We start from the raw sequence: 26,656 nt of genomic DNA, 5'->3' as shown, positions 1-26,656 counted from the left end.
GAGTTTGGTGCGCGCCTATCGATTCGTCGTCTGTTTTAATTTGGCGGGACTCGTTCTTCTAAGCGGTCCATCCTTGTACCGGCCCTCGGCTAATTGGCAGAGGTGCCCGTGAATTAGGGCCCTTTGGTCCGCGCCGCTCTCTCGCGCGCCACGCGCGCCGGTCCGAGGCGCGAAATCGAGTCGTCTCCCAGCGTCCACCGGCGGCCGCGGGTAATGAAGTTGGCAGCGGCCGAGACGCCACATGGCGGCACTGCCCGTCGTCGGTCGCAGTGCCACATCCGTCATTAGGGGCCAGCGGCCATAATTGAAAAGTGCACGGACGACCTCACGTGATCGGCAGCCGCGGGCCCTGACAGGGTCGCGACCCCCGCGATCTGGGCCTTCCATCATGCGTCCGAACGCACCCACCGCTGACCCTCGCAGCTTTGTTCTCGCTGGGCCGAAATGGATTAGATCGTCACCCTGAATATGCACGGGCTTCTGCGGCGCGCCACTTGCGCCCATGATGGATGGCTGCGTGCCACGCCGAGTTCGTTGATCCGGTGTCCCGCGGGAGGGCCGCCGCGAGCGACGTCTCTCCTCAGGTGTCCGCGCGCATTCCTGCAACCGACCCCTTGTAACGGGACGCGGTCAGGGGCTGCAGGCCGGGCGGGGCTCGCCTACACTCGGGGAGTCCGCAGGAAGGCTCCGGAGAAACAGAGAGCAATGGCGCTCACATAACGATCGTCCGTGCAGCGTCAAGAGTTGGTTGGGGGGCGAAAACTGCTGAAAACTGCTCCATGCTAATTAATGAATAGATAAAAATCTATCAACCTTACATCACGCATTGCACACTTTTATTTTATTTCATTTCAAATCAACGTAAAACTGCAGAGACAGTGTAGGATGCACTATACCAGTGCTTCGTATACAAACCACCTGCCACGAGAAAGGACCCAAGGTAATGGCGGCCTCTGCGGCGCAGCCTGCTTCGCAAGTGCACGTTTGAGACGGTGAACGCTGCCGCTCCGCTATCGTGGCCGGAGCAGTGTCCGGCGTGCGGCTCGCGTGTCCATCCAGCTCATCTGTGGGGCCAAGCAGGCGCGCCAGAGATTAGAGGACCGAGATCAGCTGGACGCTGGGGTCGCAATTAGGGCGGCCGAGCGTCCTCAGCGCGGGGTGCACACCGCGAAGGAGGTCGCGTCCTGGGTTTCCCGTGGGCGCCCGGAGGGTCTGCCGGCCACCCTCGATATATTATAGATCCCGGACGGGGCGAGGGCGGAAGGATTACATCCGCGCACCGTGCCGATCGATCAAATCAGCCTGGCGCGCGCCAAAACCGGCGTCTCCGTTATTAATGGCCGGCTCGTGGGCAGACGTCCGCCGCCGGAAGCGCGCGTCTGGTAGCGCGACCACCGGGCAACGTTGCGTTGAGAATCCGTCGCCCGGAACGGCAGCTGCCCGGGACGCGCTAATTGGGACATATCGCCGCGGCGCCGATCCTCGGCCAGCAGCGCGACAGGTCGTCTGGCGCGCCTCTCAGACGGCCGCTCCGACGACGTCAAGTGCACAGGCCGATGTAAAGAAGATGTCTACGAAGAGCGCGTGCAGATTTATCACCCGGACTCGAATCAGGCCGCGAACGCGTGACGCGCTTTGTGAACATCGGGACACGGCGAATGCGAGACGAACCGTGTGAGATACAATCGGAAAGCTAACCGACATGGCTTTTATTGTAATGCGAGTAATCAGTTGGGGCGAGGGGGAGGGAACGTTCTTGCTGTCAAGCGCTCTGCCTCCATGCGTTTGTTTCACCCTGGTTACCCACCCTCCAGAGCCGATCCACCCCAACCGAAAATTAAAACACATATATTTAAAACTATGTGAGGCATGAAACCCCGCCTCTCAGTCCGCGGGCTTTGTTTGGACCTGCTGGCATCAATCTGCTGCGCGGCGCTGGCGCGATTGCGCAGTGCGAATGCAGCTAGGCAGGCTGGTTCAGAGAACTCTCTCTTTTGCTGCTTATCTAAAGATGCACCGTTGACAAAATTTTGAAATATGAAGTGGCACATCGGTTTCGAATCTACCAGTGCTTCTATGCTTAGCTTGTGTGCATAAGATTTCGCGCTATAAATGAAACGACTACCTTTAATTCCTTTTCTTTCGAATATGAAAGCGAACAAAAAAAAAATCTCAGACAAAGAACAAGATCTCCTCAATAATTAGGTTAAATATAGTGTTCGATTTCTGCTTTCCAATTTATGAGCCATAAAACTCAATATAACCAACTAATTAAACTGGCTAACTAACCTCCTTCCTAGTTTATGTATAGATGAAAAACACACACACACGGAAAGGAACCCTCTGAAGTACGCAGTGTGTACGTATTTCTGCTAACCGCAAACGGAAAACATCCGTGACGCACCACGTTTGAACAACGGTTGCCGGTTGCAAGTCGCTCTCAAACTGAGCTGTCACGAGCATTCGCCGCTCCGTGGCTCGGAATGCCACGCAGCCGCCCTTCGGCCGGCTGGCCATGGAGCGGCCCGGAGTTTCTTCGAACGCACACATCGGTTTGGCCTGCTTGTGTTTCCCTCTTCGTGCGTCGTTTAGGAACGTGAAACGCCGAGTGTACACCGCCGCCAACTGGCTGTTCGGACGGGCGAAAGTGCGCCCGTGCCCCCTGCGGGCGGCGCCACTCCAGAGGCGTTCGCTGGGAGCACCACTTGGCGGCGGATCGCCAGGTGTGCGCCGCCGAAAGACCCTGGGACCGCGCGTGTTGACTTTCGCTCCCGCGTCGGCCCCGATGTGCGACGGGGCCCCGCCGCAGAGGGATGGTGGGGGAGGCGATGCCGACAGATATGCGCGAGAAAGAAGAGCGTCTCGCTGACCGACGCCTTGGGCTGCTCCCCGCGGGCGGTCGAGAGAATGTTTGGCGCGCCAGGCCTCTCCCGAGCACCTCTGGCTGCGAGAATCGCCGCCGCGGATGAAGGACTGGCCGTGGTCTCTCGCGCGCGGGAGCTGACGACGCCGCTGCCCCGCTGTTTGCGCAGTGGAAGCCTCTCCCCCCGCCGTACTCTCCAGGCTGTACGCGGCCGCCGGGCGCGAGAAAATGCGTCTGCGCGCCCAGCGTCGCTCTGTTTCATTCCGCCCGTTACGGCCTTCTCTGTTTCGGTGTCCCTGCGCAAACCCTCGAACAGCGCGCTGGCGGGCTTTGTAGTGCTTGCCGCTTCGCATTTGGAATCGCACGACGCGCCGCCTCAGTTGCGTGTCGCCCATCTTCCCGCAAGAGCACCAGAAAAAAAAAAAAAAAGATGGACTTCCGCGGGCTTAGGTGTGGCATGTTTGGATATCTTGTGCTTTTTATTCGTAGCTGAGTGCATGGGCTGCCTCGGAAAGCATAACCGGGAAATAAACTTTGAAACTCATTTTATGCAGAAGTTACTGGAAGACTGTGTCACGAAGAAGCCGTAAGAGGGAAAATAATAAAAAGGTGTGGGGGCGAACCGCCATAGCGGACACGAGACCGAAAAGGATGGACTGCCGCACTACAGGCCGTCGATGCTCAAGTTGCGAAGTTAGTCGCAGAAGGGTTTTTTGTGCGCTCTGCAGCTGTGTTTGCCGCCCCAGAAGTAGTGTGTGTGTGTGTGTGTGTGCGGGGGGGGGGGGGGGGGGCACACGCCCTCTGTACGGCAGGCAGGAGGTATTGGCTCCATCTGCAAAGGCATTTCACAAAACGGTGGGCGCTAATCGCTTCTTGAGGGCGCCAGTGGTCAATAGGACGACACCTGGTCTCCGGACAACACGATGTGGCCCCACTGCGTGAGCACCCACTCCGGACGCAAACAAACTCTCGCTTTGTCCGCAGAAGAAAACCCGGGGCCATTCAGGCAGTGCCTCGGCAGCTCGCATTCTGTGCCCGGCGCCACCTTTATTTTTCTGGCCGCTGGTGCTGAGTGCAGCCGCAAAAAAAAATGCTTCAGCTTAGCACTACCGTACAGCTCCATCGTTCCACCGTACAGTCAGCGCCAGCATGGCATGTGTTCCAAGCGCATGCACTGCTGATGGAACGATGGAACTTTCTCTTGTCCTGCGTCCATTCCTCTGGTTCCACCATTGCGCATTATGAACCAACCAGGCCTGCAGTTTACTCTATTGAAAGATGATTGAAAGTTGAAAGTGACAATGATGACGCCCTGTCGCCTTCTATTAGTCTGTCCGAGGTGGGGTCAAACACCCGTTTTTCCCGAGCATTGCACTCCAGAGAAACCGAGAAACAGGCCAGAAAAGCTTGTAACGCTTTTGACTTTGGGTTACCTCTCTGAAACTACCACTGTGGCATACGGCAATAGTATGCAAAACTCACAGCGACTGCGACACTACTCAAATGCATTCTACTATCGAAAATTCAGGAAGGACTCCACTGCAGCCCTTTTCCTGAATGTTCCGGTAACATTACTATGTTGTTTTTTCTTTTTCTCACCTGTTAAGCCCCCAGAAGGGCCGCAGTAGCGGAGCACCAGAATTGGAATTAACCAGCTCAATTGGCCTGCTGCCTATTCTTAATCGCCTGCCTGCCCGACATACCAGTCGTTTATTCACAATCCTCTTATTTCTCGCAGTCAACTCAGGCCTCCCCAGACCTTCGCCGGGAGGGGAGAAGCTCCACCACGTAACCGATCTTTACTGTAGGAAAGCGACAACTGCTAATTTGTTCATTTCAAGCTTAATTAGCGTCCAAGTACGAACTCTTTCCTGATATCATTCTAGGGTCACAATTTTCATTTTTATTTTATTGGCGGGGGAGTGAGAAAAGTGCGGGAAATATGACTCGGAAGCTGCGGCATTGTTGTTAGGGTCAACCGCGTAATTAAAAGGCGGTCCATCAACGTTGCAGAAGGGTGATGAGGGCCTCGGTCTGCGCTTCTTTTGGGAGGAGGAGGAAAGGGTGTTTGGGCAGGCTTGTAGAAATCGCTGGCTGTTGGTGCTACACACTGTTAAAGGCACATCTACTTCCTAATTAACGCCTTAATTAATTATTATACAGAGTCATTGTATTAGCGAAAATTTGCTCAAGATGGACAAAAATTATTGTGGGACTATAAAAAGAACGAAAAGTAAAGTGTTCCTGCCCGTGCCACTAAGTAAAACGGTCTTGCTCAAGATGGACAGGACTTTCCATAGGTCTGCTCACGGAGCACACCGTTTGATCCATTTGTTTTTACAAAGGTCACATCACCATCTGCTCCTCCATCACCGTCAAGTTGTCAGACGTCTGACGAAAACTGAGACACAAGGCCACGCTGTTTTGCTCAAGATATTTACTACTACTTGAGCCTCCAACCGTACGCGCACCACGTCTCTTTGCTCTTATATTACTGCCTCCTCCTTCAGCATCTGGTCTCCAAGAGATCTGACGGCACTGATGGTTTTATACACTGTGATTCGGTTTCCCGACTCCATATATGCTAGGTGTCCGAGGGAAGCTCGCCACTAATTTTTAAAAAAACAGGCTTATTGAAGCACAAAGATGGTTTCTGCGGAACAGTGATGTCGGTGCTGGCGGAAATCATGAAAAATGATGAATCACGCTATTAGGTTGGTTAACTAATTTCTGACAGTTAACTTTTAACAAACAGAGTTACGCGTTTGGTTGCAATCAGATATTTATAGCGGGTCGTTAGTAGTAGCCGTACGAGTTTTTGGAATTCCGAAAACGCGGTCATCCTAGGCGCTTTGGATAAAACTAAGTTTGGCTAGCTTGCGTCAGAAGAAGCGCGCGCTATGAGTGAACGCGGGACGCCTTCAGCGCACGTCACTTCATGGTGTACCTGCCACGTGACCTTTTCTGCCCGCCCACGCTGCAGTGCTCGCCGCTGTCCGCTGCACCTGTCCACACGAGAAAGATACCGTCGTGTGACACGTGCGCCACGGAGTGACGTGCCATGGTGTCGTCATTTTGCATTCGCCAAAGAGGCGGGCTTTTCGAAAGAGCGCATCTTTTGACACGAGACGGCCAAACATTGTTGAGCCACAGCAAAGGGTATGTTTTTGAAATTCTAGAATCGGGTATAGCCACTACTAATGACCCACTACAAATACCTCATTGCAACTCACCAGCTTAAATAGTTAGCATGATTCACCCTTTTTCTGATGTCCTCCGACATAACTGCAGCGCGAAAAAAAGACGAACACAATGAAAGGAAAACGCTCTCGACACGGACAATCGCAATCGTGATGTCCGCCGGCACCAATACTGCTATGCGGCAGAAGTGATCTGTTTACTTCAAAAAGCCTATTCTAAAAATAATGGCGAGCTTCCCATAAACGCCTGATGTACTGCAACCGTAGGACACTTTTAGCAACAACGACATCGGTAGCAATAGCACAGCATCAAAAGCAACAGCATACGTTTCTTGTGACAAGGTGCTCATACAGAACGACAGAAGCACCTTCTTATCCTCATGATGCGTTCGCAGCAGCATTTCCAGCTGCTATCTTTGCAGCAAGGCTGGCAGCCCTGGGGTCCACACCACGATCTATCCGAGCTTATTTCGTTGACCGCCCGTTACTTAGGGAGGGAGGGCCATATACATAATCATCATAATCAACAACTGCAATAACGATATTTTTGCACATGTGACAGCCCATGCAGCAACGCCGCAAGCTGAACGACGTCCAACATTATTGGACAAAAATTTTGAATATTAGAAAATTGTAAGACACTGTTATGGAAATATTGAAGATAATGGTCCATTCTTCTGATATTTAGCGAAATCTTTCTTTTAGAGTTTTTCCATCACTCGCATCGAGCAGTTATGACTGCCCTAGGAAACCAACGGGGAACGCTTTTGCCGCTTTTGACGATAGCAAAATGTTAATAGCAAAAAAAAATGCAAGCCTGCCGACGGGAGATGTGCGGAAATAATGATTGTAATAGAAAAACATTACAATATATGAAAATTTGCGCTCATAAACTATTTCCCGTTCAAAAATGCTTTTGTCCAGAATTGTTGTGTATTGTTCTCTTTTCTTTTGAGTGTGTTGCTTGTGCAGTGGCCTCGCGGGCACCGCCTTCTATATAGCTGGTTTTTGAAACGGTGGGCGCGAGGGTAGCACGTCTTGCATTCCATTCTCACCAGGCCAGAAACGCTATAGAACATTTTCTCTTTTATTTGATCACAGAATGTCAGCCTCAGGCCCGCACGTGCTTGAGTGAGAGAGAGGGAGAGAGAGAAAGCCTTCAATGAAAAAGCAGGGAATTTAGCCCACGTTTAAAAATCGCTGGCATGCTACTCTGCGTGGGGAAGAGAAGTTGGGAGGTAACGACGGAAGGATAGGAGTGCGGGAAAGGTTAAATTAGAGAGCGCACAATAGAGCGACCCGCGGAACTGAAGGGTCGGGTGTCGAAATAAGCAGAGGAAGGGAACGCGAGGCTCTGCCTCGGTGAACGGAGGGAATCTTCTAGTTTCTGCTCCCCGGCGGATGATTCACGCCTTACAACTTCAAAAATGCTCTCATCGATCGGTCCTGTCGGCTCCTGAATGTCCGCACAGAGCAGCGAATACTATCCGAACCTCAAGGTCTGCGGCGCTTGGCTACGACAGCAGCCCCACCGCTCACGACGAGTGACTTGCCGAGCAGAAGCAAAGCATAGCTCTTTATATGTATATAATTTCTTTTTCGCGGATAAGCATCCCATTCACGTGACAACGCTGCCTCCCACCGCTGTTCCCACCCTCCGGCGCCCGTCGTCCGAAGATCAAGGTTTTGTTTCGGTTCCACTGGGCAGACATCGGATATTTCCCGTGTTCGCCGCGCCGCTTGGTGCACGCGCTTTTCTGGTGCCCCGCGCATTCGACAGAGGAGCAGCGCCCGGGTGTTTGCCCAAACTGAGCCGCGGTGGTGTGGCGCAGTAGGCCGGTGAATGGCGTGCCGCACAGTGACGTTGTTGTGTTCCTCGATCCCGCTCAAGGCGGGCGAAGGCGACTCGTCTTACCATGAACGCAGAGCGGGAGTCAGCTGACTCTCGCGAGTCGAAGGCCGCCGCACCTGCGGTGTGACGTCGGAGAGTCTGATGCGCACTCAGAGAGCACAACGCAGAAGCGGGCAATTACAGCGCGGTGACAATAAAGGAATATTTCGGTCACAGTGACGTTTACTGATCAATCTGGAGTAGGCACGAGTCTCGTTGCTACATGTTGTCAAGTGTTCCGAAAGAAAGCAAAAAACATAGAAGCGGCTCATGGAATTTAAGGGGGAAAAAATCGTTTTCTCTTCCAGACCCCTCAATGAGAGTGAATGTAGGTGCAGTTCCTCGACCACATACAGCAGCGCTCAATTTGCGCGTAAGATTCCGACGGAACCTGATCGTCATAGAGTATATATTAACGCACTTGTAGTGGTGTACTGGCAATGCGTGGAACGCAGCAATCCTTTGTACGATATCGCATATATAAACACAAGCTACTTTTATGTATCCTAGCACAGTAAAGCAGAACTTTAGATATTCTCAACGTAAACAACCTATAACATGACCATAAATAGTACCGTTGAAATGCTACAGGGTTATTACGTTGATCAGAAAAAAGCGACAAAAAACGCTTCATTTCTTGTTTTCTTAGTAAACCTCTATTTGGGGGCGTACCTCTTGACGTCCATTGCTTTCTTCTTTCCTTGGCAAGGCTCCTACAAAAACTGAATAAAAAATCACACCCGTTCCACTACAAAAAAAAAGAAAGAAAGAAATGGCCGGGCATTTACTCCATTAGAAATGTGAACTTATGCGAAGTGGTCGGGGAATTGGGGAGGGGGGGGGGATGTTCGAAACGCTTATGGGTTTTAGTAACTCCGGATTAAAAGTGTGGGATGTATATTGCGTTTATGCCGCTGCACTCACATTAGCGGCATGAGTGCGCTCCAGTCTTTGATGAACGTGTTGGAGGGACCGGGTGCAGCAATCAATAGCCATGGGTTATGGGGGTAGGGGAGTAGAAGGGTGCGTGCGTCACACTTGCGCCCCGTACGGTTACGCATGGTCGCTCACCCATCCACATAAGGCGGGCGTCCGGCTTGGCAGGCGCAGCGAGGGAGTGTATGATATGACTGGATTTCTATGGCGCAAGGGCATCTGAGGCCAAAGAGCGCCATGACACAATGTGCTTTCGTCTTCTCAAGGTGGGGTCAAAGACCCATTTCCAAACATTTCACCCTAAAGAAGTCGAGCAACAGACCATCGGAAAGCTGGTACCCATTGTACCGCCGGTGGGTACCCGGCCGCATGCACTTGGGATCGAACCCCGCAGCTCCCGCATGCGAGGCGGATGCTCAGACCACTAGGTCACCGCAGTGGTACGCGAGGTAGTGAATGACGGTGGGGTGTTGGGGTGTGGCGTTGGCAGTGTGGGGCTGATGGGGTTTGTGGTGTAGAGGGGGGTGCGGCGTGCGCACACGCACGCAAGCGTCGTCGACGACGACGCCGCCACGATTTTGCCAAGCGACGTCTATATAGCTGTCGCTGTATAGAAAAGAAAAAGTATAGACGGAATTTAACGTATTTCTCACATTACGTGCTCTGATATAAAAAGCATTTGCTCCGTGGAACCGTGTAAACGACAAAATATCGATATATAAGGAATACCTCTTATTATCCAGTATGCTGGATTTTCTATAGGAAATTTTCGAATGCTGTACTTGGCAAAAGCGCGTCAAGTACGCATTGCTTGCAGAGCGTGATTGCAATGTCGTCTTAATCTCGGCGGGAAAAAATTTTAAGGGCATCACTAGCATGCGCAGGCCGCGCCGCTGGCATCGACTTAATTCACCCGACGACTGCGCTCGTTCTTCCAATCTTTGCGCATACTGTAATTCTCAGTTCGACTAAACTGCCTTCGGATTTCTCGGTGATCTTTTTCGGGCCACTTAAATTTCAACAATTAAACCCGGAGTGCCGAAGAAGCTCTACAGCTTTATTTAATCCAACTTGAGAAACAAAGCCACAAATTCGTCCAGCTTTTCACGCTGCCATTTGCCTCTTCTGACAACGCGTCAAATTAGCACCCGCTCCAGACGAACATGTGTTATTTGATTACGCAAGTTCGTGCTGAAATTTATTAAATATAACATTGCAGCGGGACAGAAGGAGTTGTACAGGCGCCTGTTTGGCGAATGCACGTTCTTTGACTACTTAGTCAACGCCTGTCAAAGCACGAACCGAACAGACGAACACGCGACATGGCGCGGTAAAAGCGCGCGTCGCTTCTCCATTATCCCCCAACGTGCTGCGCAGAGCTGAATCTCTCGGCGCCCCGCTTCCAGCCACGGCGGATCTTGAGTAAATACACGCACAACAACCGCGGCGGCCCTTGGTCGCTGCGCTCATTCCGATTGCTACGGAGCTCACTCTGATTGCCACGCAGGTTTGCTTTGACAGGTCGACTCCGGCGCTGTCAGCTCCTCTGTTCGATGGTTTCTTTTTTTCGTGCATGCTTTTCGCTGCGCTACTCCGACGCGGTCCCCAGAAAGACCGCAGAGGCCGAGCGGAGGTCAAATGCTCGCGCGCGCGCGCTTATAACGGCGGCGGGCCGGTCCTCCCTATCTCGCGCAGCGCGGCAGAAAAGGAAAGAAAAGCCGCCGGCTGCCGTTTTCGGTCCCCCTCGGAACGAGCCGGACAGTCCACTTGGCGCGGCACCTTTCAGGGCGCGCCCGGTCGGGCTGTTTCTTTGTTCTCCCGACGCACCTCGCCTCTGGCGCCGACCGCGCGCGCTGATCGCCTGACGGGCCGGCCGCAATTTGTCAAAAAGAAGAAGATGGCGCTATACCTGGACTCCTCGGGAGCGATCTTTTCAAGCCGCTGGAATTACAGGGCCACGCCGGTGCGCGGACACCGCTTGTCTTCTTCCTCGCACGGCGCCACTGTCGCCTTTGTTGCTCCAAGACTATGCGCGTTTTGTGTGCGCTCTTGTTTGGGCGCGAGGGCACAGTGCGCGCGCTGACCACCGCGGCGTCCGCGCGACGGGGAAGAGTTGGCACCGTGCAGCTGCGCCCTCGTCGCGCCCCGTGGATTTTGTCGGCCCACGAACGCGGCTCAGAGCACGCTGGCATCGTGGTGCGACTTCTTGCTGTGGGCAGCGCAGCTAATTACGAGAGGCAGCTGCCGCGGAAGTTGAACATACGTCGCTATGCCATGGACATCTGGTCCCTTGACGTGCTTGCAATCCGTGTGTGCTGTCTCCTGGGTACGCTTAAGACAGTATTTACCTTAGAGTAGCGTAACTCACTTTTCCGGGGGCGCAAGCACAGAAAGCTTCGTTAATAACGCACTCGCTCCGCAAATACTTATTTCCGCGTAATACCTGATTCGGTCTACGTAAACACGGTGCAACATAAATTCGAGGGGAAAATCGCCGCTTCTCAACCAAGAAGCCAGGAGCCTTTGACCAATAGTAAATACCCTACAGGTACTGCAGGGCCTTTCGCATGCTATAGGCGTCTCTCAGTCGGCAATATTGCCATCGCGCGCCCTTTCTATATTTTTTTCTCCGTTCTTCGCTTCAGCTAAGGGGGCAGAGTGGATTGGTCTGAATCTGAGGGGCGCAGTCGGCGCCATTCATCCCGAGACGGGTCCGGCTTGCGCAAACGCGGCGATTCCGCGAGTCGCCTCCCGTGGGTGGCCAAGGCGCGATCGCGGTCTGCGGCGCGACGCCGGTCGCCGGCGTGTCCCCCGCGGAAGTCTCCCCGGGGAGCCGCCCTCCGCATGTGTGCGCCTGCGGCGTTATCCGCCGCCGCTACTTTCCGATGCAAGGGCCAATCCATCTTCGACAGGGGCAGACAATGCAACACCTCGCGCTGTGGACGCGCGCGACTGTGGCGACCCGGCAGACTAGCTCGCGCCATGATGCCGGCAGGCGCCGCAGCCACATGGCCGATCGGGCCGCTCTGCTGGGCCGCCCTCGAGCCGCTGCTCTGGTCCTGGACGCTGCCGCAGCACGGTGAGTGTGCGCAGCTAGGGGCACGGCTTCCCCCGGGTCGCATCCCTTGGCCCCGGGCCGACTCCCGAGCTCCCGTCGCACGCTGACCCAACAAGCCTAGCCGGAGTACTGCTCCTTGCGGAATTGCGCCAACATCGAGCGCAAGTTCCCTGGCAGTTAGCAAGGTGGGAACCACGGCCAGCGTGGTTGGCAGACCCACACTTCACGCTTGCATATTGGTGACAGGCAACTTCCCCCCCCCCTCCCCCCCCCCCCCCCCCCCCGCCACAGCTGCCACCGTTTCTTAGTTTGCTCTGAGAAGAAGATGCAATCGTCGAAATCTCCGTTCTAGTTAGTCTAAGTACGCGAGCCTGGGGAAATGGTTTTTCGCTCGGAAGTCGCACAACCGATGTGTACAAAACTTGAATTCGAAAGAGCAGGCGAAATTCTAGAGGCTATGAGCAGCAAAATATTGCTTCGTGGGCAATATTCTGCCGGCTTGAGATAAAACGCTGCCTAAAAATTGTCATATTTTATTAGTTTACAAGTTTTATATTTACGAGTGTGTGCGGTCATGTTGAAAACAGATATATCAGAAAACTGTAAACAGCACCTGTTCCAGTGTCTAAAGGAAACCAAATGGCTAAATGCGATTGCCCTTTTTGTGCCGTTATTTAATTGATGGTACTTTTGTAAAAGTCACATAGGCTACTTAAATTTCGCGAACAGTGCAATTTAAGCTGCCAATTTGTGCACTCTATAAGCGTCCTGACGCATGGTTTACAAAACTTCGATAGCTTTTCATTATACTGACAGCTCCGCATTAGTAAACTTAAGTATGGAATTCCGCGACATCTAGCCACCCTCTTATGAAAACCCCAAGGCCCGAATCCCAAATTCGCTATCAGTACGTGGTCAGTGCTCCTCTTCAGATGCGACCAATATGATGCGAGTCGAAGCAGTGAATGTGTGAAGAGCGAAGCTCAGCAATTCCTCATCTAATTCAATAGTAACTTCGATGTAGGCCCTCAGTTAGGAAAGCTCCCTCTAAGCAAGTAGCAATGACAGCCGAGGAATGCACCTTTTCTTTTTCTTCATCTACTGCTATGCTTTCTTTAGCAGTTTATTGGCGCCTTATACAGCGTCCGCGCCCTTTCTGCAGTATACCGCCGCTGGAGTGAATGCGGAGAAGCTAGACATGCGCGCTGTATTGAGCTGAGGAAAGCTGCTCTTGCAGCTATACGAAAATCATTGTTATCATTGTTTGATACAGCCTTTGCTGAGAGCATAGTAGAAGCTGTCATTGCATGGCTGACCAGGGAAATCTGCTGGCATTTTTCGACAGGACAGCATAAAATATGCAGAATCTTGTATAATAGAGTTGTGAGAATATTGCCTTTATTGACCGTGAGAATGCAGCTCAAACTGAACACTTCAAAAGCGGTAATTCCGTTAACGAATACCTGTTGTGGTGAAAATTGCATCACTTGTCGCAGTATTAATTTTCCAGGAATTAGAATGCAAAAATAAGGAATTGCTGCCGCAGGGACAGGGCTCGTTTTCTTGAGGACGCCTTCTACGAGTGCGTGATTTTATGCAGGAGTCCAACAAGGCATCTTCGTAACAGTCGAGGGCCTAGCGTAATGACCTCGCCGCTCAGTTTTGTTTCCAAATGCCGCTTCTTCCCGTCCTTCGCCAGTTGGGGACGCCAGACAGCACCTGGCCATTAAACGAGGCAATGACTACGCACTCTCATTGGCTTCAAAACATTTGGCACGCCTTCGGGCAGCCGCCGATCCTCCTTTTCCTTTCTGTGATTGTACGGCCACCCCTGCCCATAACTCGTGAGTCGGTCGGCGCTATTATGCCCCAACAACGCCCGGTGTCCAGTGCGGTGACAGCGTTCTCGCTTATAGTAACAACGCGAACGACTGCGAAGATTAGGCGAGCGCTCGCTGTATCTGGCCCCCGCAGCAGCGGCGGCTTAAGGCGCCCATCAAATTCGCAACGGCGCAACGCGGGGCCAAGCAGCTGCCGGCGGACCGCTCGCGCTCGAGCGGTTCCCGCGGGCCCCGCGTTTTGTATGCGTCGCGCATCTGGAAGGCTCGCGCGCGCGCGCGCTTGCTCGGTCGGCGCCGGTGCGGTTGACGCGGCGGCGCCTTGGTCCGGAGGCGTCCAGCGCGGGCAGGTGGACGCGACGGCACCTCGGAGGCGAGCTGGAGTCGCTGGCGGGGGCAGCTGGATGCCCTTAATGAAAAGGGATTCGCCGATTATGCCGGCCGGCTCGTTTCTTTTCGGGAAGCGGATCTGCGCCCTGCTCGTCGGAACTGTAGCCGTCGCGCGCGCACCGGATGCTCGCCGCGCTGGCACGCGCCGCCGGCAGGTGTACTCGTTTCGGCGCGCTTCCTCTGCCACAGCACTCATCTGCTGCGTGCGCACCGCCGCCTCCCCCTCCCTCACTGCGATGCTCTAGTCTTGGAGCCGTCACGCTCACTCGGGAAGGAGCGTCTGTCTCTAAGGGCCTCGTTTCGATTAACACACCCCTGGGGTGGCCGCCTTTCTGAGCCACACACTTGTTTCGGCCACGCTTACACATTACACAGGACGCGAAGGGTGCGCGCGGAAGTGGTATGACCACACATGGCCTGCTCGAACCTCGCGAATTGTTGGGAAACGCGGCAGCGTCGTTGCACCCTGTGCTTCTCCGGCTGCTGCAGAGTTGCGCGGTCAACTTCGCCGCGAGCAGCACGTGCTGACCAGGTCGCTGCTGTCCATATAGTGCAGTGCGTTCGCCGCCGGAAAGGCGACATTTAACGATGCGGTGGCTGCACAGATCTCGAGATTAACCCCACGAGCAATAGATACTGTTCGCGCGGCACCGCACCGAATAGGAAACGGCCCGAGTATTCATTCTTTGAAAAACACTGACAGTCAGAATCTACAGGCTTTTTACGTGATTAATGAAAATTTTATGCAAATAAAAAAAAGCCGCTAAATGGTTACGCGAAGTTTTGTAAGGTGACGGCGCGTCTGCCTATATCGTTTGTGCACCTTCGAAACGCGATCATTCGTGAAGCGCGGACTGTTGCGAAGTTGTTGCAGTCAGTCATGCTGTACGTGAATTAACTGCATGGTTACTTGATGATGCGCTGTCATCAAAATGAATGGCGGAATAAAGCGTTTGCACTGCATGCAGAAACGATCATGTTGCACTGTATCTCGACTGCGCCCTACATACTCTGTATCTACCGGCTTTCGCCGTTCTACTAAATGGAAGCACCCCCTTTTCAGCCATTCTGTTTAGGGCGAAAGAGAACACGTGCAAGAATTGTTCTGAGCTGTCTTAGTGTCGGCGCAGTGACCGCGAGAATATACGCGCGAGTTGTTTTTCACTGAGCACAAGTATCACGAGGAATAAAAGTTTATTGTGTTCCTTACGTCGACAGTTTATTCAGCCGGCTGTCTCAAAAATCAGTGAAATCGTCCGAGGCTCTGCTTACTGGCGTACGCCACCATTCAACTTAATCCTCCATTCTGCCCTCCCTCTCCTGTCGGCACCTGACAATAACAGTGGCCCAGTGAATGCCAGCCGACAGCCCCCCCCCCCCCCCCCCCTTTTGATTTTTCTGCAGCTGCTTACTACCGCGCACTGTTATGTCCAGCAGCAAATGGAAACTGTATGCAAGAAGGTGCATGCAAGAATGAAGTCGTAGCTGTGGCTAAGTCTGCGTCCTTTTGTAAACCGACTTCCCGTATGTTCTTTTCAAGGTTTACCAGCTTATTATAGGTGCCGATTTCACAAAACTGTTAGCGGCTGGCGATCGGCCGACGTCTTCACAATCGTGATTGGCCAGCGTGTGAACTCATGCGGCCCATCGCTCTCAGTTATCACGTGCGAAATGTTTTATCAGGCGGGCCATCTCTACTATAACGTCAGCTCTACGGCTACCGAAGCGTTGCGCAGAGTTAGCGAGACGGAGTATAGATGTCCTCTATGCAACTCGCACAATGCTGCTATGAGCACCCTCGATCTTAGACTCCAAGTTGCTTCTTCGCGGGTCTGAGCACGAAGCTCCGTAACGCGCGTCCCCACTGTTAGTGCAAAAGAAGGCCCTCGACGAACGCGCGCGCGGGTCGCACCGTGAGAGGCAACAGGATTTGTCTCGAAGGAGGGCGGCGAGCTACAGCATGCGTGCCCTGCGAGCAGCAGCGCGTCTGGCCGGCCGGTGCTGGGACGCGGGCGCCGAGCCCAAGCAAGGAGAGCGGGCGCCAGGGGCGCTCCCACAGGCGCGCGCTTCTTCCCAAGCGCCGGCGGGCTTTGGCCGCGGCGGCGGCGTTTTCGGCATTCCGGGGCGTCCGGCGCCACATTGTGAAACACTGTACGACCCATCTCCGCCGAGAGCTCCCCCCGCCAAGCGACAATCGACGTTTTACATGACAAAAGGCGAGGACGCCTCGGACGCCACAGAGAAGCATCACCCGGACATCTCCGCCACAAAGGCGGTCCAAGACAATCGCGGGCATTATCGACGACCCTTCGATGATTATCGATCGCACTCGTTAGCCGAGAGGCGGGCAGGTGGCGGGGGGTTACGGCGCGCTGCCCACCGCCGTTATTGTGGCCATATTTTAACGAGTTTCTGCGTATAATGCTATTTGGCCAGGTGGCGCGCGCGAATCGGCGCGCTTTGTCTGGGAGACGTCGCCTATTCTCCTTGGGTTCGGCCGCTTTATCTTTGGCGGCCGGTGCGTGGTCGTCGGCTCGGGCCAATTATCGCGGGGGCCTGTCCGACCGTCGCCGCTTCTCACGCTCCGTCGGAGGACACAAATTTCGGGCGCAGGCAATCGCCACGGACGACCGACCGTTTTCGGAGCCGTCTCTCGAACCGATGAGCGCCGCTGGGTCCGCCCGGGCCGATAACGAGCGCCGCCACCCCGGCTCGCTTTGAATTCCGCTTTGTTCGATGCGCTGTTGGGGCTATCTCTCGGCAGCGTGTTCGCGCACCGCTTGTCCCGGTCGTTGCTGTCGCTTTCGGTGGTCCTTCCAGTCTAACTCGACTTTACGCCCCTGCGAGCGTTGCCTGCCTCGTTCGTTGCGCGCGCACGGACGTCGTTGAGTGCGCGGCGCGTTCGCAGTCCCATTCCGGGCAAATTAAACAGTTCCAGGCTATTCAGACTTGTTCCACACGATGGCTCCGCTCCGCTGTTGGGACAAAACAACCGGCCATTTTTTTTCTGTCCTCGTGCTTATTTCTTTCTTCATGCATGAAAGAAGCTTCAGACCCGCTACCAACTGGGTGGAGGTGGTTGCGGACAAGTGCATGGGTTTCCCTCCGGATCTGCTGCAACATGTTGGTTGGAAGACTGGCGCCGGAGACGTAGTACCTCTGCTCGGCGGGTAACGTGATCGAAGCTGGCCCGAGAGGCAATGCAAGGCGTCGGACGGGCGTCCAGGCAGAGAGACCGGTCTGCGCAGTGTCGACAACTCGGTGCCGGCCCTGATTTGCATTGACTCGGAGAGCAGAAGGGCCTCGGGGCGTTTCATCCGAGCACGGGCGAAGTTGAGTTACGGGGGGACCCGTGCGCGGGCGCGGCTGAGGACGCGGAGTGCCCCCGAAAGACGACGCGCGCGCCGCCGAAACAATCGCCGCCGGTTCGCGCTGACGTCGGCCCCGCGCGCAACGCGGCTGGCCGCCTGTCAATCAGGGCGTCGCGTAGCGCAGGTGCTGCCCGGGTGGCGTTGAAGCAGCCACCGCCGTGTTTGCCCTGTAAATGGCGCCACTCTCATTGGCCGCCCACTAAATTCCTCCACACACATCGAGCAGCGTAAAATGGCACGCAGGACGCCACCGTGTATACACGTACAGCGAGGCAGTTCCTTATTCGCCAGCACATATGTTGTCGCAGGGCTCCCATCACTCCGCACTAGAAAGAGGACCAGGAGACCCTTGGAGGTCAGAGAAACCATGCAGCCGAGCTTTCGCTCAATGCAAGCGCCTATAGCTGTCCGGAGTATCTCGACTTCTCGCGGTTCCACAGGCCACGGCTGTAGTCTGCGGCCTCCGTGGCCGACTGGGGACCATGCAGCGGCAGCGCAACGACAGTGATTGTGGTGGCGGAGGTGGTTACGGGAGGTGACGGAAATTAAATTTACGCTACTTGTCATAAAGCTGATAAAAATTATTATGTGGTTTGGTGGGCCACAAACCAACGACGGCGGCACAAATGCGAGAAGACAGGAAATAGAGAAACGTCAAAATGAAGGCCTACACAATTTAAGACGGGCCGGAAACGCAGTGCTGATAAGCGAACCACTTAAAACGCTTTCATAAATGTGCTATAAAACTCCAGTCGGTTTAAGAACGAGGGACGGAAAAGCACCGAAACGTTGCAGCAATGTTTTGCTTTTAATTTGTTCAAGCGTTAACGTACTGTTCTCAGTGTCACTTTTATTCAAAGTTTCCTCCCTGAACGCTACAAAATAACGTTGCAATAACCTTGCCTTAAACTTAATGAAACATTTAAACAACATAACTTAAATTTTCTCTAAAATGGCAAAGTGATCTTTGCAACGAGGGCGACCAGCAACCAGGGAAACCCTTGTGTACTACAATGCACCTCAACCAATACATGCAAACTCACTCACTTACGATCAGATATCACATAGACAAGCTTATATAGCCGTTATTGAAGGGCGCCCCGTGAGTGATTGTGGTGTTTTCTAAGCGATGTTTTCTAACAAAATAATGGGGCTGTGCATGTGATCTATGGCAGACACATTCTAGGAGATTTATTGAAAAGTACCGCTAATTGAAGAACGTCTTTACTGTAAGAACAGTGGAAAAAGTTATGGGACATAATACTCGAAATATATTTGTAATGTTGTGTTGTAGTCATAATGTAAATGAGGGACACTATATTATAAGAATATTTATTATGAACGTTAATTCAATGTTTACGCTGTACCATGTAACATTATTTGGTAAATTTTGACGTTACAATAACATTAGAGCTAAGAATTAACACAATGTTTTTTAACGTTAAACCATTATTTATGATGCAACATATAACATTATCCCTGATTGTTTAGCATTAAAATAATGTTCCTTTGTTACGCGTGACGTTAATACGGCTTACATAAGGATTTTTCAACGTTATTTTAATTTTCGATGCTACCTGGGGGCTTAGTGGCTACGGTGTTCGAATGCTGGATAGGTCGCGGCTGCGGTGGCCGGATATCAGTGGAGGCAAAATGCGCGAATGCCCGTGGGCTGTGCGAAATAAGTGCACAATAATCAACCATAGGAGTTCTAAATGAATCCGGAGTCCATTATACGGCGTCCCACGTGCACCTTTAGGACGTTAAACGCCATGTACCATACCATATCATACCAAATAAAAATAACAATGACGAACTGTAAAATGCAACAAAGTTTTAAAAAAAAGTGCGAAGACAAGAAACAAGATGGCCAGACCTTCCGACCTCTTGTGGGGAGAATAACTGATAGCTTCGCCTTGAGACTTTCCACGGTGCTAGATAAATTGGATAACGTCTGGCAGAGAGGTAGCAGTAAGCCCAAAGACGCATAGATGGCTGGCGTTTGGAGTATTTCACCTCGGAAAGATGGCAATATTTATGAAAAAAATTTGTATGTTTCCACATATTGAACGCGTCATCTAATTAATATTGATTGTTCCAGTAATTAGGAGTATTGACGGAACACCACACATACGATACGAACAGCGAAGACTCAGGTATGTTATTGAGGCTTTATAATATCCTGGCCACGTAAACAGCCGTCAGTCTATGAGAAAACGCATGGCCCATTCAAGCCACAGTCTGCTTTGGTTCTTTTTTCATGCCAGGAAGTGATTCCTTTGCTGGCACAGAGGTAAGTGATGCTGACGCTTCCATAACCACGGTCAGCGTCGCACACTGCACTCCTGTCAGGCAGACGATAGCGAAGAGCAAAGGCCCTGAAGTTTGATGTAATCAGAAGGCGATTTCCGTGAGCTTAGGGATGGGGGACGCTGTAACTGCCCTGAAAGTTTGCTTCACGTGCAAAACAATGGTAGTTATTTTGAAGTGAAACTGATAGGCCGCGTGGCCCTCGCTTCTGCTCAGAGCATACAGTACAGGCAGCAACTTCAGCCAACACCTTTGACGGCCTCGCAGGATCCTTCGAAGTTTTCTTGGTCTCTGACGCAGGATCTATGTGCATGGCCAAGCTAGCATGCGTATCACTGATGTCGCGCAGGTGCTATATAAAACAACATGGCATGTCACTCTTCCCATAGTAAGCGCCTACTACGGCGATTCAGAGACCGTTTAAATCTCTCATATGCCGCTATGCAGGTAGGGACGAATAAGTTAACGTGTATACCTGGCCCTGCTATAGTGTACGTAGTTGTTTTCCGCACGGCGGCCGCGTTTCGATGGAGGCGAAACGCTAAGGCGCCCGTCTGCTGTGCGATGTCAGTGCACGTTAAAGATCCCCAGGTGGTCGAAATTACTCCGGAGACCTCCACTAAGGCACCTCTCTCTTCCTTTCTTCTTTCACTCCCTCCTTTATCCCTCCCCTTACGGCGCGGTTCAGGTGTCCGCCAAGATGTGAGACAGATACTGCGCCGTTTCCTTTCCCCAAACACCCGATTCAATTCAGCGTAGCGCACTGCCTAAAAATGTTCGCACGTTGTCGACATTTGCATTCCTCCGCGACGGTTTCGCTTTCCGTTACTTCTTTTATCCTTTTTTTTTATTTTCGGCTCATAACTTATCTTGCCTCTCTGCGTGTAGACCAGTGAAAAGCTGCCATGCGCGGCTTCTTCTGCCGGGCCGGACATCGCGACATTCCTCGCCGCCGCTCGCTTCCGCGTCTGGCAGGCCCCCCCCTCCACACCCTGGCTTGCCTCGAGTCGCGGTCCAGCAGCGGCGCGGCGAGTCTCGCTTGGTTCGCTCTCGGCGAAACGCGCCCCATCGAAGCGGAGCCAAGAGGCAGGCCCCGACTCGGCCCCGGAGATCGCGGCCGCATAGCGCACCTTGTGCACGGCCGCGTGTCCAGGTGTGCACAGCCGCGGGCCGGCCGCGGATCCCCTTCGTTTCCTGCAATTTAGCGGCGTAAATGGCTGTCTCCCGTCAGTCCGAGATGCCCGGGACCGCTGGTTAAAGCCTCCTCGCGCGAGGAGAGCTCCGATCGAGCGCGGCTTCCGTTCGTTCCATGCCGCTTGATTGCGATCGCGCCGCCCAACCGTGCAGCGAGGGCCTCTTTTCTTTGCTGCACTGGTTGCGCGGGGCTGCTGTGCTTCCCCGGTGGTGCCGCCGCCGACAACCCGTGCCTCCCCCTCACCCCAGCTCGATCGGCGAACCTCGATGATCGCGGTCTCGTTGCTTCGGCGTTGCTCGCTTGAATCCACCTTGCGTCACACACGCGCTCTTGGCGACTGCAGACTTGGCTTATTGGTGCGTGCAGGCAGGGGCTTATTATTTTGCAGTCTTTCTAGGTTGCCCCCAACCTAACGAATGTAGACTTGGCTGCTTTAGGTTACCTATAGGTATCAGCTACTGCTGATGTTTCATTCCAATTAAAAATGTTCTGGGGGGTATATACAATGCGTTACTGTACAGGCACGACTTCTAAAGTGTGTGTGTGTGTTCGTGTGCGCAAGCAGTACTTTTTGCAAGCGGCTTCAACTCTACTTGCGTTGCGGCACCCGTGATCATACCAGCTGAAATTTTGCATTTAGAATACCGTGTACAGGCTCCTCCTGCATACTGAGCATTGAGTAAGGAAGGAGGGGGGGGGGGGGGGGGTGTACAGCAAAAATTACAGATGTTGACAAATACAAAGGAACAACGTGCTGTAGGTAGCAGAGGGCGGCCAGCCGATTGCATTTCGCAGGTGTTTTCTGCCACCACTTCACAGCATAATCAAGTTGATGAGTGTGCGTGTACACGTACGTATAGGCGGTGTTCGGAGAATACTTCCAAAAAATTTTTTTAAGAGCTGGCTTCTCACACTAGCGGTGTTGTACTTTCACCAGTGCTGGGCACAATACTTCAACAAGTTTTTTCTATACTGAAACCTGATGCCCTCGAAAATTGCATTTTTGATAGTGATACAAGATACAGAACCGAAATTGATTTCCGATACAGACACCCGATTCTGTATCGTCGATACTTCGATACATAGCTGACATCGTCTCTGATAATAAAGCAGGAAATATGCTTAGCTAGGTTAAAAATTTCTCTGTGATTTCAAGCATCTTTAGGGTATTCGATATATCGCACTGTTTTTAAAGGGTTTAAACTGAGTCCGGCCGCACGGACTTCTTTAAGCCCCACTTTGGCGCAGCTGGTTACGTTGAAACGAACACTTCCATAAGCAGCCTAGAGAAATCTTTTTTTTTTTTAAGTAATGTTCTGAAAACCTGTCTGTGAGCACTTGAGTGCATACGAATAAACTTCACACTTCCCTAATGCTTTTCTTTTGTTGCCTCTGTCTTTGCCCTGCGTTAAAAAGTGCAAGCTGCGTACGCTTGGTTTCGTTCGGAACCGTTCGGTTCTTTCCCCAGCACTGTGTTTAAAAGAGGTTTTAAGATAGCCATTCTACGATAAACGCTAGAAGGTAAACAACAAAAATAAAAGGGCTGAAAGTTTTTATTAGACAGGACATGTCGACCTAAACTCCGTTATTTAGATGTTGCTTTTAGTTAATAGCATTAGGTGACAGCATTTGCGGCCCCGAAACAGCCCCGCGATGCGGATATGCTATAAGAGAATTGAATTGAATTGAATTGGCTGTTTGGGAAAGGAACTGGCGCAGTATCTGTCTCACATATCGGCGGACACCTCAAGTGCACCGTAAGGGAAGGGAGAAAGGAGGGAGTGAGAGAATAAAGGAAAAAAGAGGTGCCGTAGTGGAGGACTCCGGAATAATTTCGACCACCTGGGGATCTTTAACGTGCACTGACATCATAAGAGAAGCAAATGAAAAAACCCTCTATACAGGAGCAGACGCCGCGTTGTATTTTAACGCGATGGCGTTAAAGCTGCCGTTCTACAGGAGGTCAGGCGTCGACGTTGGGAGCGAATAAACAGGTGGCCAACGTTCCATTTAGATCACGTGACCACGTGACGTCATTACAATCTGCCCACCGGATTGTGAGCAAACTTCCGACCGAGGTAGGTAGCTTAAGTGTCCCCTCAAGTGTTTATAAAGGCGCCTTTTATGAATGTATAAGAGCGGAGCATATAGCCATGTAAACTAGAGGATTCTGACGATTTAGTTAAGAAACTCAATTTTCTCAATCGCCTTTTGAAAACTATGGCTAGTTATAGCGCTTACTTCTCCAAAGGAAAGGAATGCGTCCGATGATGCATTTGGCGCTGTCGGCGCTGATGACCCCATTAACCCGAGTGTGGAAGTGTGCGTGACATTTATCGGGCTGGCAAAGTAAACAACATTGTTTTGTAAGCACTTGGGCGTAATGGTTAAAGTCGTCCATTTCTTTTGGCAACCACCGCAACTTGAAACAGGGGCAAACGGGCGCTGTTTCTACCACAACGGTGAGCTCGTCTCTTCATTCCTTCTGTCAACGAGTGCACACGAGCGCAAGGTATACGTCGTTTATCTGCCAAACAATGAGCGTAGGAAGAATGAAGACTGGCGGCTCCAACGGCAATGGCGTCATCTCTTCGGCTCTTTCTAGTTGTACCCCATCCCCCCGTTTTTCTGCGTGCTATACCGCCTGAGCGAGCGCCCCCGGCTCAAAGTGCGACTCACGACGGACTCAGCATCTGCGGGACTTTTTTTTTTTCTTTTTAGTATCGAGTATCGTTAAAATACACGATACTCTAAAAATGTATTTCCGATAACGATACTCCGATACTCTCATTTTTGGCAACCGATATATAATACCGATATGCAATATGCATCGAAAGATACATTTATCGAAGATAGATGTATCTTCGATACTGCTCATGCCTGACTTTCACGCCCTTGCTTCGCATATACGATGCGTATACGTTCTGGTGTATGCGGTCACACTGCGAATCGAGCCTGGTTCGTCAGTATATAGGAATATTTTTTTTGAGGGGGGGGGGGGGGGGGGGCATGTTTAGAAGAAGCAACAGAAATGCAATAGTTCAGAGGAGGAGTATAAAACTTTTATTGTCGACATAGAGTTAGAATGGCGTAGGTTGCAACGGGCGGAAACCTTTAATTTGTCCAGGATCACACTGGAGGATGCGGCGGTCCTTGCAATCAGTTACCGCTGATCCGCGAGGCGAGGGCTGGCCAGCACAGCCTCCTGCTGCTCCTTAGTAGGTTCGTTAATACTATAGGAATTGCGTCATTTTGCTGACATTTTCCATATATGATGTGGTATGCCTCGCAGAATGGACACTTATTGCTCTATAGCACAGGGTGGGTTTTGTTGAGGAGATTGAGATTTTAGAAGGAGTCTCTGAGGTCTGCGAAGGATAGTTTCCCCCTCCCTCGTTAGCGTTTTATTAGGCTTAGGATATCTTTGTTTAATGTTTCTACAATAGGCAGTGATTTCACTGCATGTGTGCGGGAAGTGACTGCACGGTACCAAAGTAGTGCAGATGAAAGACTGACTTCCTATTTCTGGACTTGAGAGACACAACAACCACTGGTGCTGGTCTTCTCTGGGTAACGCATGGGTCGGGACTGTTTTTGGTGGTCCGACGGTATTTAAGTGGCTTCGCCTTCCTCCTTAAAGTGTACTGATTTCTGAGCCGGGTCAAGTTACGTTGCGGCGTTGGTAGCACAGATTACCTTTGGTTTTGTCTTCGCGTGAGTTTCCGCCCAGCTACAGTACGCCACGATAGAATATGGCAGAGTTTATATCTGATTGGCACTGAAGTAAAGGTTCGGTTCACAACGCTTTTCGTGTGCCTCATTGGCTGTTTGTTGCTAGTTTTCGGAGTTAAACGGGGTACGGGTGCCAGCCAATTAAAAGCCGACATCTCACGAGCGATATGCTCTGTGAATCTGGCCCAGAAGGCGATTGAAACCGTTCTATGGTCGGGTCGGATAGAACTCAAGACCGAAACGAAAGACGCCCCTCAAAAGAGGCATATCAGCCAATGGCGTCGACCGATTTTCATGACGCCACGGTTAATCCAATTAAACCATGGTTAATCCCCGTTCATCTGCTAACCCCTGCTCTGTCACACTAGCAGGTCCAAGGGGATTAACCACGACTGAATTCATGACAATCTGTCGACGCCATTGGCTGGAGAGCCTCCTTTGATTTGCCGCTTCGTTCTTCACTTGTATCTGACTATTGCGCTTCATTGGCCGTATTAACAAAGCCTTTCCTCGCGTGAGATCCGTCTTGGATAGGCTGTCGCCTCATGAGTTCTTGCAGTCGCCCGTCGCAAGGGTGCTACGGAGTCTAACTAGCGCTCGAGCAGCTTTCCGATCTTGATTTCGTAGAGGTTAAGAAAGGTAAAGCGAAGGTCGCAGATATCCTGTGTGCCAGCCCCATTGTTTCATCGAACCCCGATATGCTCAACCAACCTGACCAGTGCACGGTGCTTTCGATGCATTCTGTTTCGGCAGTGAATCGAGCGGTCAGCAGGATTTCCGCCGCCTCGTTCCTCTCTTTGCGGGCAAGCCGCCCTCGCGCGGGGCTGTTCGAGCCCTACTCCGGCTTTAAGCGACGCTTCCGCGAATGCACTTCGCGCATACCCCCAAGGAAGTGCTGTTGGGGTGCGTGCACTGCGCCCTCCTGACATGGCGGGCGAGCCACGCTTGTAGCGACTGCTGTTCTTCGCGCCGGCAGTACACCACCGTGAATGGGTGGCGGCGGGGAAGGCTGCGACCGGCTGGTGACGCATGTCGGCCGCTCCTTCGGAGGCGGGTCCCGGGCTCCGAACAAGGAGCCGAGGCACTCGGGCGCGCAACAAAGGGCTGACGACGGCTCCCTCCGCCGAGGAGGCTCGCCCTAACAGGGCAACTGTCATCGAGCCCCCGCACCCGGGACGCTCCCCGTTTTTAAATGGGACGTAATGAATGTCCAATTCGCTGGAAGGCCCGCGTCCTCGGAGAATGGGCCGCCGGCTGCGGCCTGAACAGCGGCCACGACTGCGGGGGCTGCAGCTGGACGGCCGACCGTTGCGGCGACCGCCCCCAATCGAAAGGTCAATGGGGCCTGCGCCGCCACAGCCCGGGGAGCGCGCGCGCCGCGGGAGGCTCGTGCAACTGCTTTGTGGCGCCGCGGGATTGAGACGTTCGGGGCGCAGCGAGCCTAACGGGCCGCCCCCTGGCTGACCGCTGGCCGGCCTCACGTGGGAACCTGGCCGGCACGGGGCGTCAGCTGTTGAGGGCACATGTGCGCCGACACATACCAGACCCCCGCGGTACTTTCGCCTCTGCTTCCCGGAGCATTATATTTTGGGGACACTTATATTAACCTCCCATTCGCTGACGACATGGCCCTGCAGTAGCTGGCAGACGTGCTAAGGTCCTCGATGCTCAAAACAGAATGGTGAGACTGGAAATGGAAAATTGACGAAGACAATGTGCAGCACTCCGAGAAAGGAGCAACAGTTAACGACATGAAGCGAGGTATTGGAAGTGGTAAAGGAATACCTTTATCGGGGGTAAATACTCACCTCAGATCCAGACCATGAGAGTGCAATAGCTATGGACAGTAAGAATGGGGTGGAGTTCATTCGG

The 26,656-nt window shown here is 52.7% G+C and overlaps 1 protein-coding gene across 2 annotated transcripts in view; it reads left to right on the top strand.

Moving 5' to 3' along the window:
• The window catches only part of L (zinc finger protein Lobe), a 170,001-nt gene that overhangs the window by 92,717 nt on the left and 50,628 nt on the right, over positions 1-26,656 (top strand). Inside the window, exon 1 of one of the 2 annotated variants that reach the window (XM_077646884.1) lies at positions 11,630-11,969. The exons of the other annotated variant lie outside the window; for it this stretch is intronic. Within the exon in view, the coding sequence (XP_077503010.1) occupies positions 11,735-11,969 (235 nt within the window). The 5' untranslated portion in view covers positions 11,630-11,734. Of the gene's footprint in view, positions 1-11,629; positions 11,970-26,656 lie in introns of those variants that run through there. 2 annotated transcript variants of the gene reach the window in all.

The sequence above is a fragment of the Amblyomma americanum genome, chromosome 1 (assembly GCF_052857255.1).
Source record: "Amblyomma americanum isolate KBUSLIRL-KWMA chromosome 1, ASM5285725v1, whole genome shotgun sequence".
Classification (NCBI taxonomy): domain Eukaryota; kingdom Metazoa; phylum Arthropoda; class Arachnida; order Ixodida; family Ixodidae; genus Amblyomma; species Amblyomma americanum.
Note: the sequence above shows the minus strand (reverse complement) of the source record. Positions and strands in the feature narration are given on the sequence as shown.